At 41.1% G+C, this 20,417-nt stretch overlaps 1 protein-coding gene across 12 annotated transcripts in view; it reads left to right on the top strand.

Moving 5' to 3' along the window:
• USP25 (ubiquitin specific peptidase 25) overlaps window positions 1-20,417 on the top strand; it is a 141,452-nt gene that overhangs the window by 83,104 nt on the left and 37,931 nt on the right. For all 12 annotated transcript variants that reach the window (XM_037905808.2, XM_037905800.2, XM_043538346.1 and 9 more), the window contains 9 exons: window positions 2,986-3,123; window positions 4,193-4,269; window positions 5,511-5,584; window positions 10,105-10,253; window positions 11,066-11,193; window positions 12,861-12,956; window positions 13,237-13,398; window positions 16,312-16,520; window positions 17,360-17,430. In XM_037905808.2, coding sequence (XP_037761736.1) covers window positions 2,986-3,123; window positions 4,193-4,269; window positions 5,511-5,584; window positions 10,105-10,253; window positions 11,066-11,193; window positions 12,861-12,956; window positions 13,237-13,398; window positions 16,312-16,520; window positions 17,360-17,430 — 1,104 coding nt within the window. The remainder of the gene's footprint in view (window positions 1-2,985; window positions 3,124-4,192; window positions 4,270-5,510; window positions 5,585-10,104; window positions 10,254-11,065; window positions 11,194-12,860; window positions 12,957-13,236; window positions 13,399-16,311; window positions 16,521-17,359; window positions 17,431-20,417) is intronic.

Here is a 20,417-nt window from a genome sequence, read left to right as displayed (position 1 = left end):
GTCATGGTAGCGCCTAGAAATTCTGGTCACTGTGTTCATAAACATTATGAAAAGATCGTTTCTGTCTCAGAGTTTACAGTTTGTCCCCCATTCTGCACAGGCTTATACACTGAGAGTTCCTCTTAAAGCCAGTGGGGCTGTTCCCTTTGGCTAAAGTTAAACATGTGTCTAAGTCTCTGCAGAGTTGAAGTCTCTGTGATTGTATGACAAAGGACTGCTGTCCGCATGAGTACCCCTAACAAGTCAGAAGTAGGAATGAGATGAGCATTTCAGTTAGGCCTAAAACTCTTCAGAATGTTGTCAAATTTTATAACCGCGCCACCATCCTCCTACCCAGTGCTTTCCTGGAAGATACTACATGCAGTCTAGTCTAAAATACAAACTATGAAAAGATGAACATTAAAATTGAAACTTCCTGGTAGAAGAATACCACTGTGTGAAATTCTGTCCACCTGAACAATTTAAGACTCTAAAATGGAAGAAAACTAAATTGCTAGGAGCACCTAAATAAAAATCTGATTTAAATTTAAAAAGCCAGTTTTAAAAGTTTAAAAAACGTTATTTTTATTAACATTGGAAAGAAGTGTGTATTAGATTAAATGAAGGTTCTATGAACATTGCTCTTTTTGACTTTCTGTGAAGTAGGCTGGAAGAGCAGGTAAATCTACTTGGAGGCCTATATGAATATGAAAGGTATTTAACATGCATGCAGAATATATTCGTAATCATTATTCCTACTTTAAAAATTGTGTGACACAATTTTTATACACATTGCTCTTAAACATTCCAGGCAGCATTCCACAGAACTGCCTAAACAAGTCCGTTCTTTGTTTGTTTAGACTGCAATTGTTTGTTACAAAGCGATCAATACCAGTTTGACAAGCAGGCTTGACATCTATACCATGTTAGGGTGTTGGTACACTTAATTTATATTTGGAATAAGTAGTCTTTGTCTTTCCTAATTAACAAGCATCATTCATGAGCAGTATCTTCTACCCTTTCAGAAGCCAGAGAGGTGTGGCTAGTGTTGTACAGTACCTGTCACCTGGGTTAAATTAAACCTTTACATTTCAATTCACTTGATTTTGATTTTGCAGGCTAGAAATATTTCTAGGCTCCCCTTATTATTTTTGTTTCTCTCCTGAAATTAGAGAGAGAACTACATATTACCATACAGGTATTTTTAATAGGATTGGAGGAGATAGAGCAGGTCATTATGTAGGGGATCTTACACCTAATTTGATCAAGGGAAGCAGTAATAATGCACACTATCTTTGCAAATTTATGGCCCACCTAAAGCACACGTATTCCAGGGAGTTTGCTGAAACAGTGAGTTCATCAGAAGCAGATGGACAAAAAATCTGACTAGAACTGATATAAGATTGTTCCAGCTTTGTTTCCTAGGGTTTTTGTAGTTTAGTTCTAAATATGTCTAGTGATGGGGTTTCTGCTACTTTCTTTGGGAGGCTTTTACAGACTGATAATTTAAACTGATAAATCTCACTGCTGGAGATTTTAAGTTCTTTTTCTTAGATTTAATCTCATTACTCTTGTTTGTCTCTTCTTGGACCCACTCTTCCTCCGCCACCTTAGTGTGCCTACACACTAAATATTTCTAGGCAATTATTTTATCATCACACCCCATCCTCAGTTAGCCAACATACTTTTTAATCATGGTGTAAAGTACATGGTATAGATAGCAAATGGTAGTTAGTACAAGAATAGTTAATATTCAAGCAAACATGGATTACAGTTGATCTCATGTAAAAGTTCACTTTATAAAATGAAATGCTATTGAGCTGAAAGATCATTAGATAGTATAATTTTTTCCCTGGTGTTAATTGTAAATTGAGAATATCATCTTGAACCTTATAGTTAGTCATGGAAGGATTACATTTTTATTGGTAATTGTCAGTAAACATTGATTTTATCATACACACACAAACTGATGAAAAAAATTTCCATCAGTGATAACAGAAATTTACAGATGGGCAAAACAAGAAAATTGCTGCTTGAAAGCTTTAATTAAAATAAAAATCCAGCAAGTTAGACTTTTGAATTAGGCTTGTTACAAATGGACTAGCAAATGAATAGCAAAAATAGGTATGCTTTGTTGATTTAAGGATATTTATTTTGTATATTTTGACATAGTGTTGACAGTTTGTGTTTTAAGTGTATAAAGGTTTAACAATTGAATCTGAACATCTACTGTCATTAAATAATTGTATAATGATACTATAATTTCCTGCAACTGTTAAAAAATGTAAATTGATTAAAAAAATTTGTCAACATAAAATTGATCTGTCAGTTAAAAAAAAATCAAAATCAAATTCTGTAAGCCTATTTATAGTATTAAACACAACCCCACGCTTCCACCACTTATGCTGTTCAGCTATGCCTGATGTCTGAAGGCTAAATAGCCATTAAAGTCTAGTTTCTAAGGGCTTGTCTACACTTATGGTGTTGCAGTGGCACAGCTGCACCATTGTAGCGCTTAGTGAAGACGCTACCTAGGCTGATGAGAGCTTCGCCAACTTTGAGAAGCCGTAGCTATGTCCATAAGAACAGCCCTCCTGTTGAAATAGTACTGTGTATACCAGGAGTTTTGTCAGCGTAACTGCGTCGCTCAGGGGTATGAATTTTCCGCACCTCTAGTGACATAGTCATACCGACATAAATTCATAGTGTAGACCAGGGCTTAGAAGCTAAATTTCACTACTCAAGTTTGACTGCATTTTTTGCTGGAGTGCCTTTTTTGGGTGGAGGGGGAGTCCACATTCCACGTAACAGCACGAGTCAAACAAAAGCCATGTGGCACAGCATGAGCAATGCATGAGTAAGTTTGCATCCTATATGGCAGCAGACTGAATATTAATACGTGTGTAATATGCTCCCAGTTTACACACTATCTTTATAGTTACAAGATTGATAAAGTACTTCATGGAAAATTGTTGAATGTTTGTTTTTATTCTTTTTTAAATACAGGAACATAGGAATTTGCCTTTCATGCGTGAATTGAGGTATCTCTTTGCACTTCTCGTTGGTTCAAAGAGAAAATATGTTGATCCATCTAGAGCAGTTGAAATTCTTAAAGATGCATTCAAATCAAATGATTCTCAGCAGGTAATATTTATTATAATTATATTTAAAATTGGATCTCCCTATGGTCTCTGAACAGTAGTAAATATTTAACCTAAATAAAAAGCGAAATATACTATGTTCATAGTTGGTGACAAGATTTCTAATTCTCCTTTATTCACTTAATTGTTGTCCACGTGCAATGTTCTATGATCTCATTGGAGTGCTGCTTTCAGACACAAGGTCTAAATCCATTTTCCAAATGGAAGGAAGTTTGTGGCTGAGTGTGCCTGACATAATCCATGCTTTTAAATTAACCCTCCCCTCCCACACTCAAATAAAAAAAACAACTTCAAAGCAGTGATATATATTACTTTACAAGGATTTTTACCAGAACCATGCTCTTGAGTTCCAGCCTCATGTGTAAGATCCAGAAGTTAAATGGAGTTAGTAGTCTTTGGCAGAGCCTTACTCATGGGGAGCGCATTAGAGCCCTGAACTGGACTATTTTTAATCCCACTCCCGTCCCATTCCACAATACCCGCTCCTGCTATTACGGCAGTGGGTCCTGCGGGACCTGTAGGATCCTGGTCCCACTGCAGGGCTCTACAACACATCTCAATTATTAATCTTGGATCCCCAGATGGGAGGAATGGGCTAGATATTGATTCATTTGGAGAGTTTTGGTACTTTATTTTGTTCTAAATCATAGCTATTACATTTTACTCTTTCCAAGTAGTTTGTTTCTACTTAAATCTGTCATTTTATCCACATGGACTTAGGTGGCTAAATCATTTGCTTACGATACACTGAGTTCAGCGTTCCATGTGGATAGCATCAATCGCCACATGTCACATACCAAAGGACTTAGAGATGTATTGGAGCACGGGGGGTGCATGAGATCTCTGAGATCTGCCTAAGTATTAGGGATGTCTGGATAGTACTGACTGTTGAGGAACACATTCTGAGAGTCAAGATTGGAAAACCATTGTAGCATGACCTTGAAACAATTGGATTTTGGAGTTCTTGTCGGTGTGGAAGCCACTGTGCTGCACTTAATAGTGTTAAAGAATACACATAAATATGTATTAATCATTGTTCATTTTCTTAACAGCAAGATGTGAGTGAATTCACTCATAAACTATTAGATTGGTTAGAAGATGCCTTCCAAATTAAGGCTGAAGAGGAGAGGTAAGGGGTTTTTAATATGCAAAAATGTATATTCATATAAATCTTCATCTAATTTCCTATCCTAAAGAATATTTAAACTGGTTTTTAAGACAACTGACTCCTCTGTCCTTTCCGTCAACCAATGGCCCATATTATGAAAATGAAATTTTAAAAAAGGAGATAACTTGCGTCCTGTCTACACTGGAAGAAATAGGGCTTATAATATATAAGTCCAGCTCTACTAGTGGTAGCAGTGGTGTAAGTTGTAAGGTGGTTATGGCTCAGGAATTTTTATCACTTTTTATCTAATCGTGTTCAAAGGCATTGTTCATTTTTGCACTGGACATTTTTTATCTTTCAGGCATAAATGCAAATTGGCTATTTTGTTGTTTGTAAATTTTTAGGACTGATAAAAAGAATTAGTGGACACTGAATGTCGATGAGAATTTTCTTGTTTTAACTACTGTAATGGCCCAGTCCAATTCCTGATGTAAGACTTCCGTTGAACTCAATGACAGCTGGATCTGACCTTAACTTAGGGTATATTTGTTTTCTGGTTAGTATTAATCCCTTCCCCCTTCCTGAAAACATATTCATTTTGTTGCTGGGACAGATAACATCTTATTGTACTTCAGTTAAAAGCTGATTTTTCTAAATGCAGATGTTTCTTTCTAGGTACTCTCAGTAAGTTTTATTTATTTTGCTATCTTATCTTTTTCATCTTAGGAAACGTAGGGAACTTGGTATGAAAATAGAAAAATATTAAGGAACTAAAATGCATCATGGCCAATCAATTGGGTTTTGTCTTCAAAGAAAATTTGTTTTTAAATACAGTAGTTTAAATTCTTCCAAAACTTCTTCCGATTTCTTCTCACAAAAGCTAACTATTCACTGTGTCACTGTACATTCTTGCTTTCTTTTGAACAATTAAATTTTTAGGAGGGTGGAGGGAACTCACTCGTACATGGTTATATATGTTTACAAGCTTACAATGACTTCAATTCTGAGTTTGGATATGCATGGAACTTCCCAGAATAAAATATACTTACTTTGTGAATACACTTCACCATTGTGAATATATAAATCCTTAGATTACCATGAACAGATGAAAGTACAAAACTTGACATTTACAATAATTAAAAATGAATTATGCCACTATATAGATTTACGTAATAAATGCGAATGCTTCTTACATTTTGTAAATGTTGGTTTATGTGGCTTTGTTGGTTTTGGTCTTACAGTTGCATATTTCATGTTTTTAGGGATGGAGAGAAGCCAAAGAACCCAATGGTAGAGTTGTTTTATGGACGATTTCTAGCAGTGGGTGTGCTTGAAGGTATGCATTTTATTGTAGTTGAACTAGAAAAGATGTCAGTTAAAATTTTTTAAATATACGTCTAGTTAAACAAATGAACTGTATAATTGCACGCATTTTCTAAACAATGCCTTACTCCACAGAATACAACTTTAAAATGTGTACCATAGTGTAAGTTCCCTTTAAGCCGCGCAGCTGCATGGCCCCGCAACAGCCTATCAAGGGCTGCGCAAGCACTCAGAGCTGTGGCGGGGAGAGGCGCCTCTGCCCCAGGCCCAGATCTGCCGTGGCGGGGAGAGGCGCCTCTCCTCCACCTCAGCCCTGGAGCTGCCGCAACCAGGCAGAGGCGGGGAGAGACACTCTTCCCCGGCCCTGGAGCTGCTGCGGCTGGAGAGAGGCACCTCTGCCCCAGCCTTGGAGCTGCCGGGAGCGGCATCTCTCCCCAGGCTGTTGCGGGGAGAGAGGGCTGGGGGAAGTCCTCTCTCCCTGCTTTGGCCTCAGGGCAGCCTGCACTCCAAACCCCTCATACCTGTTCCCACAGAACAGAGCCCACACCCCCAGCTGGAGCCCTCACCCCCCTGCATCCCAACCCTCTGCTCCAGCCCTGAGCCCCCTCCTGCACCATGAACCCCACATCCCACCCCTGAGCCCGCACCCACAGACAGAGCCCACAGCCCAACCCTCTGCCCCAGCCCTAAGCTACCTTCTACACTCCGAACCCCTCGGCCCCACCCCCACCACACATCACCTCCATATTAGTGCACATAACAAAATTTGTTCTGCACATGCATGGGAAAAATTTGACCACAACTGTGACCAATTTTTTCATAGAAAAAGCAAGGACATGGATAGTGGAGTTTTTTGTTTTGGTTTTGGTTTTTTTAAAACTAATATTAGGAAGACTTCAGATAATTTCCAGTCAAGGTGGGTGGGTGTGTGTGTGTGTGTTCAGGTGCAGCACAATTTAGGTAGAGATGAGTGTAAACACTCCTGAGAACTGGCAAATACTTCCTACTAGGCTACAGAAAATCCTGTTCCTGCATGTGTTTGCAAGTGAGCTGTTCTCTCTATGGAACATGTAGCAGTTTAAAATTTCTAATACTTTGAAGATTATGATGTTCCACTTTTACAGAAATCACTCTGAAAAACATTTCAACCAAATTTAAAGAGACTTCCCGGTTGTGTGTCTACCTGGAACATCCTCCCTCCTGCTTCATTCTTTCTTCAAATCTGTCCTACAAACTCATTACTTTGAGCTAACATTCCAACTCATATCTGCACTCACGCACTCTCATTCATGTTTTCTACATCGGAACATGGCAAAGTTACAAAACCAAAGGAGTAGAAGTAAAGCAATGGGTCATAAATCATGACTCCTGTAATGACTGACATAAAGTATGCCTAAATAAATACATGTAAAATAAAATTCTTTTCTTCCTTTTTGGTGTTACCCATTATTACTCTCCCTGTCTCCATAGTAGGATGTCTTTACAGATTTGTATAAATTACTGTAGCATTTTCAGGGCAGAAGTCTTAGCTTGTCCTCTTCTTATTGCCTAATTCTACAGAACATTTATACCAATAGTTCTTCATCCCATTAGTAGTCCCATTGACTCTGGGACTATACAGGTAAGTAAGAACTATTGAATTAGTTTCCTGGTTCGGGCTCTTACATTTCACCTGTAAATGCTATGCACATCGGGAGTTCTACATCAATAATAAGTAAAACTAGTTGTTAAAGTAACATACATGTAGGAGCTAAAATATGTAGTAGATTTTAGTGGTTGAGGAGCAAAATAGTCTTTCACTTTAATATTCTATCCAGATCATTTTCCGTCTAAAGTAACTTATTTTCATGCATCCGATTGATTAGTTCAGTACTAGTATATAATCTGGAACTTGCAAATGTAGTACTTATCTTTGTTCCCCTTTTTAAAGAAGACTTAATGAATTATGCACCAGTCAGCCTAACTTCGATACCTGGAAAGATACTGGAACAAATTATTAAACAATCCGTTTCTAAGCACGAAGAGAATAAGAGGGTTATAAGGAATAGCCAGCGTGTATTTGTCAAGAACAAATCATGCCAAACCAACCTAATTTCTTTCTCTGACAGGGTTACTGGCCTTTAGTGGATAGGAGGAAAGCAGTAGATGTGATACCTTGATTTTTAGTAAGGCTTTTGACCCAGTCTCGCATGACATTCTCGTAAGCAAACTAGGGAAACGTGTTTTAGATGAAATTACACAAGTTGGGTGCACAACTGGTTGAAAGGCCATATTCAAAGAGTAGTTATCAATGGCTTGCTGTCAAACGGAGAGGTTGTATCTAGTGGAGTCCCGCAGGGGGTCAGTCCTGGGTCTGATACTGTTCAGCATTTTCATTTATGACTTGAGTAATAGAGTGGGGAGAATGCTTATAAAATTTGCAATATCACATTCTAGGATGCAATACAGACAGTGAGGGGTTGTCACCACCTGCCCTGCAACCTTGGGTGCCTCATAGTGCTTTGCTGCTATTACTCCCAAACTCGGGCCCCTTACAAACAGCCAAAGAGCATGCAGGTCACACTCTGAGAATGTGTATAGCTGCAGCCTGCCAGTGACTTCTGTCACACACTGTCTTCCACCAGCCTTGGTAACCATTTGCAGGGTGACCCCCAACACACTCCCAATTCCAGATACCTCTCCCCCCTACCCCAAATGTGTTCTCCGCCATCCAGCTGTCTCCAGTTATTAGAGGTCCATTGCCCCTATAAGAGGTCATTGTACAACAGTTTACTACTTTGGTTGGAGACAATTCAGTTTGAACACAAAACTGGATTAGCTTTGATTTTAAAGAATAAAACAAGTTTATTTAACTACAAAGAGAGATTTTAAGTGGGTACAAGTATAAGGCATTAAAGTCAGAAATGGTTACAAGAGAAATAAAGATAAAACACTTTATAATAACTCAAATTTAACAAACTAGAGTGTTCAAGGTGACATTCTGACCAAATGTTTCCAGCAACAGGCTGGAACTTCTCCCAAAATCCAAAGGCTGTTTTTTCTGTCTTCTCATGTGAAATAGTGAGATAGAGAGAGAGAATACTTAGGGTATTTTTGCCTCTCACTTTTATAGTCCCGTCACCCTTTGAAATGCGTTTTCATGAGGGTTACCCCTAGATAAAGTTCCTTCAAGCTGTGGGGATGGAGACTTGGGGTCTCATGGTGAAGGAGGTTCTATGGTGTTCGTTAAAATGAAAATCAATCTGTTTCTGCCTCCCTTCGCTGCGAAAGAATTGCCACTTGACCAGTTATTATCAATCAACTTTGATGACCCTTGGCTATATGTGTCAGCGTGTCCTTTGTCTTCAAGAAACTGGTTTACCCAGTCCCCAGACATGTCTGGTAAACACATTTCAGTCATAACTTCAGCTTATGTTCATAACTTTACATATAATGTTGCTACACATGTTTCAGCACGGTATTATTGACCAGCAAGCTAAGCTATTAGTTTTCAAATGATATTTTACAAGGCATATTTTGTACAAAGACTATCACAATGGTGTGTACAGTGTGACTACAGGGATGCATTATTTGCAAATGACACTACGCTGGGAGGGGTTGCAGGCACTTTGGAGGGCAGGAGTAGAATTCAAAATGACCTTGAAAAATTAGACAGTTGGTCTGCAGTCAGCAAGATGAAATTCAATAAAGACAAGTGCAAAGTACTTCACTTAGGAAAGAAAAATCAAATGCACAGCTACAAATTGGGGAATAACTAGGCATTTGTGCTGCTGAAAAGTATCTGGGGGTTATAGCAGATCACAAGTTGAATATGAGTCAACAATGTGGTGCAGCTGTAGAAAAGACTAATATCATTCCGGGGTATATTAATAGGAATAGCATATGTAAGATGCAGGAGGTAATTGTGCTGCTCTCCTCAGTGCTGGCAAGGTCTCAGCAGTCTCTGGTTCTGGGTGCCACACTTTAGGAACAATGTGGACAAATTGGAGAGAGTCCAGAGGGGAGCAACAAAAATGATAAAAGATTTAGAAAATCTGACCTATGAAGAAAGATTTAAAAAGCTGGGCTTGTTTAGTCTTGTGAAAAGTGAATTGAGGGAACAACTGATACCATTTTTCAAATATGTTAAAGGATGCAATAAAGAGGTCTGTGATCAGTTGTTCTCCATGTTTACTAAAGGGTAAGACAAAAAAAGTAATGGGCTTACCCTGCAGCAAGGGAGATTTAGGTGAGGTATTAGGAAAAATTTTCTAACTGTAAGGGTGGTTGGTTAAGCTCTGGAATAGTCCTTCAAGGGAGGTTGTGGACTCCTCATCATAGGAGGTTTTTAACAAGTTAGGCAAACACCTGTCAGGGAGGGTCTAGGTTTACTTGGTCCTTCCTCAGCACAGGAGGCTGGACTTGATGACCTCTCAAGGTCCCTTCTAGCCCTGCGTTTTTGATTCTCTGATTCTAACACAGGACTGACTAGACGCTTAAATGACAAATGTTTATGCATAAAACCTTAATTGTTAATACCTCTCTCCTGCCAAGGTAAGAAATTTGAAAACACAGAAATGTTCGGCCAGTACCCACTCCAGGTTAATGGCTTTAAAGATCTGCATGAGTGCCTAGAAGCTGCCATGATTGAAGGGGAGATTGAATCTTTACATTCAGAAAATTCTGGAAAGTCTGGCCAGGAGGTGAGTTAAATGTTTGGTTCCTGTAGGGGCTAATAGTGCCTCTTTATGGTGATGTAAATCCAGGGCAAAATTATTAACCAAGAGTGCAGATCCCCAAAGAGCACTGTGCTGGTGATCACGCAGGCTGCTGCTGTAGTGGTGTAAGCCAAGCCTAAATCAAGCCTGTGTGGTATGCACTGTGTTTGTAAGGAGTGCAAATGGCTACTGCTCACCCGACAGATCAAATAGAAGGAGTCAATTCAGCATCGGGCCCTGGAGAAGCATATGGTGATGCAAAAAATTGCTGCGTCTGCTACGTCGTGCAGTCCTGAGTGAGCACCATGTCTCCAGCGTGGCTGGAGATGTCCCTCTGCAGACTTATGGGTCCACCTTCATCTTTCTGAGATGGTATTGAGGGTCACATGACCATCATTTTTCGCATGGGTTACCCTGCTTTTGCTAGAACACAGTTGCCAGAGTAGACAATTATAGTGGTGAAGTGGCACAGGCTGTAACAATGCTCATTTGCATAACCCGTCCCTGTCATAGTTGACTCAATTCTCATTTGCATACTGAATCACTGTGTTCCACCCAGGTAATCCTGTTGGTAACAATTGGGCTCTAATGATCTCAAGTTTGAATAGAAACAGGCAGTCTTTCTTAAACTAAAGATGAAAGGTGGGGGAACCATACAAAGTTGACACTGATCCATTGTCGAAATCTTTTTTTTTTTTTACCCACGGGGTTGGAATCATTATTGTAACCGTATGACCAAACAATTGCAGTATGGTTGAAAAGAATTTACTGTGTGCTTCTTTTGTTTGTTTTTTCAGCACTGGTTTACTGAACTTCCTCCTGTCTTAACTTTTGAGCTCTCAAGATTTGAGTTTAATCAGGCTTTGGGAAGGCCAGAGAAGATCCACAACAAATTAGAATTTCCACCAATTTTATATCTGGACAGGTACGGTATAATGTAGTCATAAGGATCTTAAAATGTGTTTACAGATTAAATCACACAGAATTGGTTAAACTGCCAGTTTTTCTTACACTGGGTTAACTCATAGTAATCATAGAACTGGAAGGGACCTCAAGAGGTCATCTAGTCCAGTCCCCTGCACTTGTGGCAGGACTAATTATCTAGACCAGTAGTGGGCAACCTGCCACCCGTCAGGGTAATGCGCTGGCGGGCCGCGAGGCAGTCTGTGTTGACGATCCGCTGGCCGCCGCTTCCCGCAGCTCCCATTGGCCTGGAATGGCGAAGCACTGGGTCACTGGGAGCTGCGGGCGGCCGTGCCAGCGGACAGTCAATGCAAACACTGTCTCACAGCCTGCCAGCGGATTACCCTGATGGCCACCACTGATCTAGACCATTCCTGACAGGTGTTTGTCTAACCTGCTCTTAAAAATCTCCAATGATGGAGATTCCACAGCCTCCCTAGGCAATTTATTCCAGTGCGTAACCACCCTGACAGGGAGTTTTTCCTAATGTCCAACCTAAACCTCCCTTGCTGCAATTTAAGTCCATTGTAATGTTACATTGTAAAGAGCATTGCTTAAATGTTAATGGTTTGTAATAATCATTTTAGTAGGTTCATGTAAATGACAAAAATTGTAGGTATGTTGCTATTTATATTACTGAAACACACTCCATACTACAGCTTTTGACCCAGTTTATAACTAGTTACTTAAATGGTTAGTCTGAACAGTGTTATTCCATGTGTTTCAAATACTCTTTCCCCGATGTTTAAGATGTGCACATGGAATACGTTACTGCAGACTGTTAAGCCAGTTAGGAGCTCTTGAGGGTTATGTCCACACTGCCGAAAAAAGGGTGCTGTACTAGTTTACAGAGTGCAGGGTGAAACACTGTTAGCTGATGATGATGTGGTATAAACCAACCATGTTTGTGAGGACAGACCATTTTCATGAGTCACTATGAGTAACTATCAAAAAGCATGTTGAGAAGTAGTTACGATATATTTGTATTTGTTGTGTGGACAGAGTTTTAGAGCTTGGGAATCAGACTTTTCTGAAAGTTTTATAATGCCAAATATGATGCCAAAGATTAGCATAAGCTTGTATTTTGTATAAGTAATTCAAGTCAAAATGAAATTAATTAAAAATATTCTTCTGATGAATGGTGGACAAACAAATGTAAATGTCTTAAGCCTGGTCCACGCTTAATTTAGGTGGATATAGGTTCTTAAGGCTGTGAAAAATACATACTCCTGAATGCTATGGTTAATCCAACTAGACCTCCGGTGAGCACATGGGTAGGTTGATGCAAGAATTGTTCTGTTGACCTAGCTACCTTTGCTCAAAGAGGTAAATTAACTACATTGACGGAAAAAAAACCCTTCTGATGGTGTAGGAAGCGCCTACGCTACGGTGCTGCAGTAGTGTAGCTGCAATGCTGAAGCTACGCTGTTGTAGGGCCTATGGTGTAGACATGGCCTTATCATTAGTCTCTTCTTTTACATGTGTGTTTTAATGCATCGTAAGTGGACAAAAAATGATTTTAGTGAATCAAACTCAGTTGTTAGTGAATGTGCATGACAGTTAATAGAGTTCAGTGTCACTACTGAAATGCAGAAGGGTGACTCCTTGTCTGCCATTTTGTTTTCACAGATACATGCACAAAAACAGAGAAATTACAAGAATTAAACGGGATGAGATCAAGAGACTTAAAGAGTATCTCACAGTGTTACAGCAGAGATTAGAACGGTACTACAGATGATTTTTCCAAACATAAGTGCAAGTGACATTGAATTGTAGGCTGTACAGAACAGAATAATTCATGGTCTTTTATATATAATTAAGTGTTCCGAAATTCCTCTTAGACCTTTGTTCCATTCCACTTGCAACTTCTGTGGAATGTTTATTTAAGCAAAATAATAAAATGCATGGAATTTATTATGGCAGGCTTATTTTACTTAATTGTAGTCTGCCAAAAATTCCATTTAGTATGAGTGCCATGATATTTATACATTTCTATGGTTAACAGATATTTAAGCTATGGTTCTGGTCCTAAACGATTCCCCCTGGTAGATGTCCTACAGTATGCATTGGAGTTTGCATCAAGTAAACCTGTCTGCACTTCTCCAATTGATGATATCGATGCTAGTGCTCCCCCTAGTGGTACTGTAACAACACAGACGATACCAAGGTAAAAATGAGATCTCATTTGTGTGTGTTCTTTGTTTAGCGTTTCTGGTTTTAGGTGTTTATTTTTAGGCAAATTATGGATCACTTTTAAGGAATGAAGTTTGCCTCCAGTATGAGGAAGGACTAGGAGGAGGGAGAGGAGTTGTTTTTTTTTAATATTTTTATCCAGTAATAGTAAAAATGAGCCCTCTTAAAAGCCAGAGCTCCTAACTAATATGGGAAGTTCTAGGATTTGCTCCTCCTCCTCATGAATATTTTTCAGTAATAACAAAAATACTATATATTGAGTATTTTTGTTATGTATTTATGAAAACCTATTCTCAAATTTTGTTTTGGTGAAGATTTGTCAATTTTAAACTAAAACCAGAAGCCATATTGCTGTGTATTGTGAATTATCTCTAAGAAAAATTTATCTTAGTGATAGAATTATGTGACCCTATGAGCTCATCTGTTCTCTGTTAATATGTCTGATTCTAGTTATAAAACTTAAACTTTCCTAAAAACTGAATTATTATAGTTTGAGTGACAGTTGCAATTCTAAAATGAATGCAAGATTTTATAGGTGTATAAATTATACATCACTGGAAAAATATATTATAAGAATCCCAGAATTTTTCATGTGCGTGTGTTGAATGGCTCCAAGTGTTGCTTTAATCCAGCAATGATCTGCATTTCTACATCTCAGTCATATGCTATCTGCTCTTTTTGTGCTTCACTACTTAAAATTGCTGTTTGATCATGTTGGTTTAGGTAAGTGTCGGAATACCATGCTGACAGAGGTCAAATTCTGCCCTTATTTCCACCCCATTGAAGTAAATGGATTTGAGAGATTTGCAGATGAGAATTGAACATGGCACTGTGACAATGAATCAGTGCTTTCATACCAACTGATTCATTGGGATAGTAGGTCCCAATCCAGCAAAGCAACTAAAGACTTGCATAACTTGCAAGTATCCCTGCTGAAGTAAATGGATCAAAAGTTTTCTTTTAAAAAGTGCTGAAGTGCTTTGCTGGTACTGCTCTGATCATCATGAATATAGAAACTTCCTATTAATAAAATAGGTGACAGACTCCAGCAAGGGAACACTGTTTGCCTGAATTACACTACAGAAAGTGCTTTGCTGTTTAAAATTGTGCTGTGTACTGAGTTCATTTTGTGAGATGAGAGTATTGTGACTTTTAGGCCCATATGTTAGAAACATTAAAAACACAAAGCAGATTAGCATACCATCAACTATAAGCATTCCCTGAGTTCTCCAAATCACAATATACTCCAGTCAATCTCAAATAACCTCCATGAGGCATAATCCCAAGTAAATAGATGTGTTTTGCTATGAAGGTTAACTAATTTGGGCTCTGTCATATGTACAAATCTGGAAACTAAGCACAAATTTTTTAGCAGACGCCGAAATGGGGAGGCATAAGGGCAAAAGTGGTCTCTGGGGCTGTGTATAAACTTGGTTGTTCTTTAATTTCCCACCATTGCTACCAAAGGACATAGTAGTAGTTACTCCTTGTATAATTCTGTGCCAAAAAATTCGAAATTCTGTCCACAACATTTTAAAATTCTACATTATTTTGCATATCTTACTTTTCAAAATAACACAATATAATCACACCAGTTTCAATTATTTTGGTAATTTATTTCAAAGTACCTGTCAGCACATAGATCCGTAACAATACACACAACAAAAAAAGATTCAGGAAATGTTTTTTGACAAATGGATTCCTTACTAGGCTTATTAATCCAAAACTGAGTAATAATTCATTTAAACTACAATACTGAACCGTATTTCCCACCCCTCTCAAAAGCAATGCAAAGCCTTGGGGAAGTCAGGGGTAACAGAGGAGCTGAGGGAGAGGGAAGTAATGGCTGGGCAGGAGCTTGGAGGGTTATTGGATATGGGTGGGAGAAGTATGGAACAGTTTGGGGGTTTTTTGCATGGGAGGGATTGTTTGGGAGTAGGGGAGCTTCCCCCAGGCAGACACTGGCTGACCCCTAGCTTCTCCCATTCAGTCAGGCACATCTGCCCCGTCCCCATCTATCCCTGCACGCCCTCTCACCTCATCCCCATGTGTCCCTTCAGTCCCATTCAGCAACCCCCTCTCATCCTATACCTATGTGGCCCTCACCCCCCACTGCCATTCAGCCCCTGGCTCAATGCTATCACCCCACTAGCTTCTGTGCCCCTTCCCCAGTCTGTCGTCCCGTTCCCCCCCCCCCCCCCCCCCCCCGCCCTTCTGGTCCCCAGTCTGTGACCTCCCAGCAACCCTGTGTGCCCTGTTCTCTCCGTCCTCCCATATCTTATGCCTCCTCGCTTGGCCCCATGGGCATGGTGCGGTGAGGAAAGTAGCCTCTGCCCCCTCCCTCTCTGCAGCTGCCTGCTCAGGCCTTGAGCTGGCTGACCTCTCTTCTGGTACCACAGCAGCCCTTGCTGGGAGAAAGGTGCAGCGTCTCCCCGGCAGAATGTATTATTCTGTGGGGGGAGGAATCTGCAGGGAACATGGATTCTTCATGTGCGCAGTGGTGCAGAATTCCCCTAGGAGTAAATAGCAGCAGTGTTATCGCAGATGTTTACCCCTCTCACAGGAGCTTATGCTCACTAGAGCTCCCATTGTTGCTCGCACTCTTGGATTAATACCACGTTAGCAATGGTGGAAATCCGAAGAAAAAGTCTACTGTGGACAAGGTGTAAGGAAACCAGTACTTAAACTTAAAATTTGTGGACTGTATTGCTTTAACTTGATAACTGTTAGCTTTAAAGTGTTTAAAATTGCTCAGATTAAAAAACAAAAATGATTAGGGATTGGTTGGTTTATATTTCAGCTACAAGTGTCTGTGAAGTCAATTTCTGTATAGCTTGTGTATAGGAAGTTTGAAGTCTCTCTTGTTTCATATTTTAAATAAATACAGCACAACAGAGCAACAGGGGCCTTCATCTTCAGAGATACCAAGCACATCACCTGTACAAAGATCAGTAATACACAAACCATTCACACAGTCCCGAATTCCTCCAGACCTGCCAATGCATCCAGCACCAAGACACATAACGGAAGAAGAGCTTTCAGTGTTAGAGGGCTGTTTACATCGTTGGAGGACTGAAGTAGAAAATGACACTAGAGGTACTCTGAGAAAGTAGAGACTATGGTTGCTTTTGAAAAGGGTTACTGAAAATGTTTTGGTTCTGGAGGAAGAAAATAAGTGTGTTTGACTTCAATCATTTTTCATAATTCTTACTGAATTTACATCTGTCTTCAACAGACAGATGAAGGAAAAACATCTTTCATTAACAAAAATGTCAGTCTGCCTCAGATGGTAAAGCATTGACTTCTAGCCCCAAACCTTGCCTTTTCACATTGGAATTGGGCTTATACCCTATGCAGGCTTTGCTGTGCTGTGTGATATGGAGGGGTGGGAGGGGAAGAGAAGTGGTACTTGCACTGGTAGATTTTTCCATCATTGTCCTGTAGCTGTCAGTGTGACAGGCAGTTTAAAGAGTTATGCCAACTTGTGACTGGGCATTTTGTGGGTGCACAACCTGGGACATCTCTTGGGACTCTTTTGGGAGAGTGCAGTGAGCTTCTTCGCAAAAGCTACTTACAGTTGCAGGGCCTTTGTTTGGGAGAGTGCATGGATTGCTCCCTTGGTGTGGGGCACAAGGAAGGGCACTAACTGTTCAAACAAGGGCAGGAACAAAGTAAAGCCATTTCCTTGCCCATAGAGAGCGCCTGGTATCTTATGTGGAGGAGGCTGCATTGTCCCTGGGATTGTGGCATTTGTATTCAGTTCTGAGAAACCAGTGTCTGGCATGTGAGTGGTTAACATTAATTTTTAAATAAGATTAGAAATATTTATCCTTATTTGAGCCTTGGAAAAAGTGAAGATGTAGCATACTGTAGAAGCATATAGATAACTCATAGTGGTGGCATAGAAGGATATGACTTTTTTCTTATTCCCTTAGACTTGCAGGAAAGCATATCTAGAATACATCGGACAATTGAATTGATGTACTCTGACAAATCAATGGTCCAGGTAAGTAAAATCTCAACATGAGATCAAAAGAAAAAATAGATCATTTTAATCTTTTTAATGAAAGATGTTTCTTTAAGTCAGTTTTTTTTTTTTTTAAAAAAAAAAAGGCAGTGTATAATGTGTTGAGGTCCTTAATCAGAAGATCAGAGAGTTTTGTAGACCCTAATTACACACCACTAAGTCAAAGAATAATTCTGTAATACCTATTTTACAGGGAAGTCAGGTGTTAGAAATGAAGTGACTTAACCAATGTTGTGATACAAATGTGTGGCAAAACCCAGAATACCTGATTCTATGCAGCTGTGTTGACTGTAATTTTAGCATTGCACAATAGAAGCTATTTAGGCTGTTGAGTGAGCTACTTCCAATTAAGATAAGAGATCATTTTAAAAAGAGGAAAAAATATTTGAATAAAAATACAGGAAACCTATTTTCTATATGTTTATATTTCGTCTTCATTTCTTATTCATTTTACTTTGAAAGTTCTACAATATGACTCAGAATTTCACCTCTATTTAACGCTTGATTAAACACCCCTTAACTATGGGTATTTGGAACTACCTATATAAATCCATATTAAGCAAGAGTTATTTTAATTCTATCCTGATTAAGCATCAGTCAGTCTTTTTACTATCATGCTAAACCATTTTCTTAGGGGACAAAGCTTGTTAAGTGACATGTTTTGTACTGTGATCAGCAATATTAAGCCATCATAATATATAGTAGTGGCTCCTTCAGTAGTCTTGTATCCACATAATCCTCTTTTCATGTGTGGTTTTTTTGGGTTTTTTATGTGTGGTTTTTAATTATTAACGTTGGTACCTATTAGTGGGTATGGCAAATTACAGACATAAGACAATGCTTCCAGGCCCCAAAGAGCTTACAGGCAAAATTCAAGGTAAATGTACCAAAGTTAGGAAAGGAAAAGGAGGGATGAGGTCTACAACTGAAGAATTATCTGTCCATCATTTCTTTTGTCGCAGCAAGGAAGAGATGAAAATTTATTTGATTCAGTTTACGAGAAGGGGCTATAGGTGACGGGGGAGTGCTTCATGAGCATCCTTCTGCTAGTCTTATGGAAGCCCTCTTGTGGTGTTTGGTGGAGGGCAGCCACCAAGGTGCAGAAGGGATTGTGACAAAGTTCCTCCTCTCCCTTGGTGGGTCCTGCGCTTTTTGGCAGATTTGCTCACCTCAGAGTTTCACAGCAGCTCTCAGTTTGGCTGCTCTGCTAGAGGCTCAAACCTGCTGTTCATTAAGCTAACCTCATCCCTGGCCAGCATGGGGGAAATGGAGAACAATCTCCTCAGTCTCTGTTGTCCCACCTAGTGGGTCAGGGACAGTCCAGATCCAAATTAGACCTTCCCTTCTGGTGTTGCTCACAGACGAGGTCAACTCCTCCTGTGTCCAATCAGGAGTTGGGAGGATGGGGGGAAGCCGGGCCTGCCCTCTACACCGGGTTCCAGCCCAGGGCCCTGTGGATAGCAGCTGTCTACAATGTCTCCTGTATCAGCTGCATGACAGCTACAACTCCCTGGGCTACTTCCCCCTAGCACCCTCTTTATCCTCACCACAGGATCTTCCTCGTGAAGCCTGATCACGTTTGTACTCCTCAGTCCTCCAGCAGCACGCCTTCTCACTCCCTGCTCCTTGCATGCCCTCCACTAACTGATGGGAGGTCCTTTTTAAAACAGGTGTCCTGACTAGTCTGCTTGCTATAATTGATTCTAGTATGTTCTTAATTGGCTCCAGGTGTCTTAAGTAGCTTGCCTTCATTGGTTCTAACAGGTTCCTGTTTGCTCTAATGCAGCCCCTGCTCTGGTCAGTCAGGGAACAGCAACCTGCTTCTCCAGTGGCCAGTAGATTGGCCCTTGACTCCTCTCCTATAGCCCTCTGGCCTGGAGGGAGGCAAGAGGCTGCTTCTTCAGCTGTTGGGGCTGCTGCTAGGCCTTGGGCTCTCACTGCTGCTGCTCCAGCTACTCCCCTAGCTAGGCCAGACAACCCCCCACTTCTCTGCTACCAGGCTGCTGAACCACACCTCAAACCGCCCCCCCCCCCCGCCCCCAGTTGTTGCTGTTCCCGCTGCAGCCCTTGCGGGGGGCCTGCTGGCCTGCTCCCCAGAGGAGGGGAGTGAGGGGCCCTAGCTGTTGCTACTGCTGCTGTGGACACCACCACCACCTGCGAGGGGTCCTTCCTGCCTGGCCACCAGACTCTCTGCTGGAGCCTTGAGGAGGAAGAAGAGGACCATCCGCTGCTGGCGGAGTGTGCAGAGACTCTGCAGACCACTGTGGAGGGGGCCTTCAAGGACTGAGTAATTTTCAAACTCTGCTCTTGTGGTGGGGGTCTTGACTGTGTTTGTGGGATCACGCGGGGGTGTGGCGTGGAGCCTGCCCCCTTGTCCATCTATGTCTCCCCCCAGCCCTCACCACCATCGCTGTCCCCTCCACCACCCCCACTGGTCGCTTACCATCTGCCTCAGCTCCTGCCTCTAGGACTCAGCTGCTTACCTGGCTTGCCGTGCCCTTTTGCCACCATTTGGGCCTGAAGCAGCAGCCAGCATAAACTGACTTTCTTTTGCAAGCGCAAGTGGGCGCACGTGCCTCCGCCCCCACCACCACCACCCCGGACTGACATCCTCCCCGCCCCCGCAGCTGTCTCCCCCTCTCACCTTGCAGCCCTTTGCCCCCGTCCTTTTGCCCCAGCCCATCAGCGTGTTTGTTTGCCTTTTCCCTCTGCAGTTTTGCTTGTTTGTTTGCCCCGCCCCAGCCTCTAAAGCTAGCCCCTTAGTTTCCCTGTCCTACCCCCAGCCTGGTTGCTCCCTGCCCTGCACCGTGGTTCCTCTGCCCTGACTGGCCCTTTGCTCTGTGCACCATGCCCCCTCCCATGCGCTTGTGCCCCTCCCCTGTTTCAGTTTGAACCCCTGTCTCACTGCACTCCCCCCAATGCTATTATAGGCCCCCATCCCCTAGTGCAGCTATAGGAGCCAGAAT

The sequence above is a fragment of the Chelonia mydas genome, chromosome 1 (genome assembly GCF_015237465.2).
Source record: "Chelonia mydas isolate rCheMyd1 chromosome 1, rCheMyd1.pri.v2, whole genome shotgun sequence".
Classification (NCBI taxonomy): Eukaryota; Metazoa; Chordata; order Testudines; family Cheloniidae; genus Chelonia; species Chelonia mydas.
This window is presented reverse-complemented; position numbering and strand designations above follow the sequence as displayed.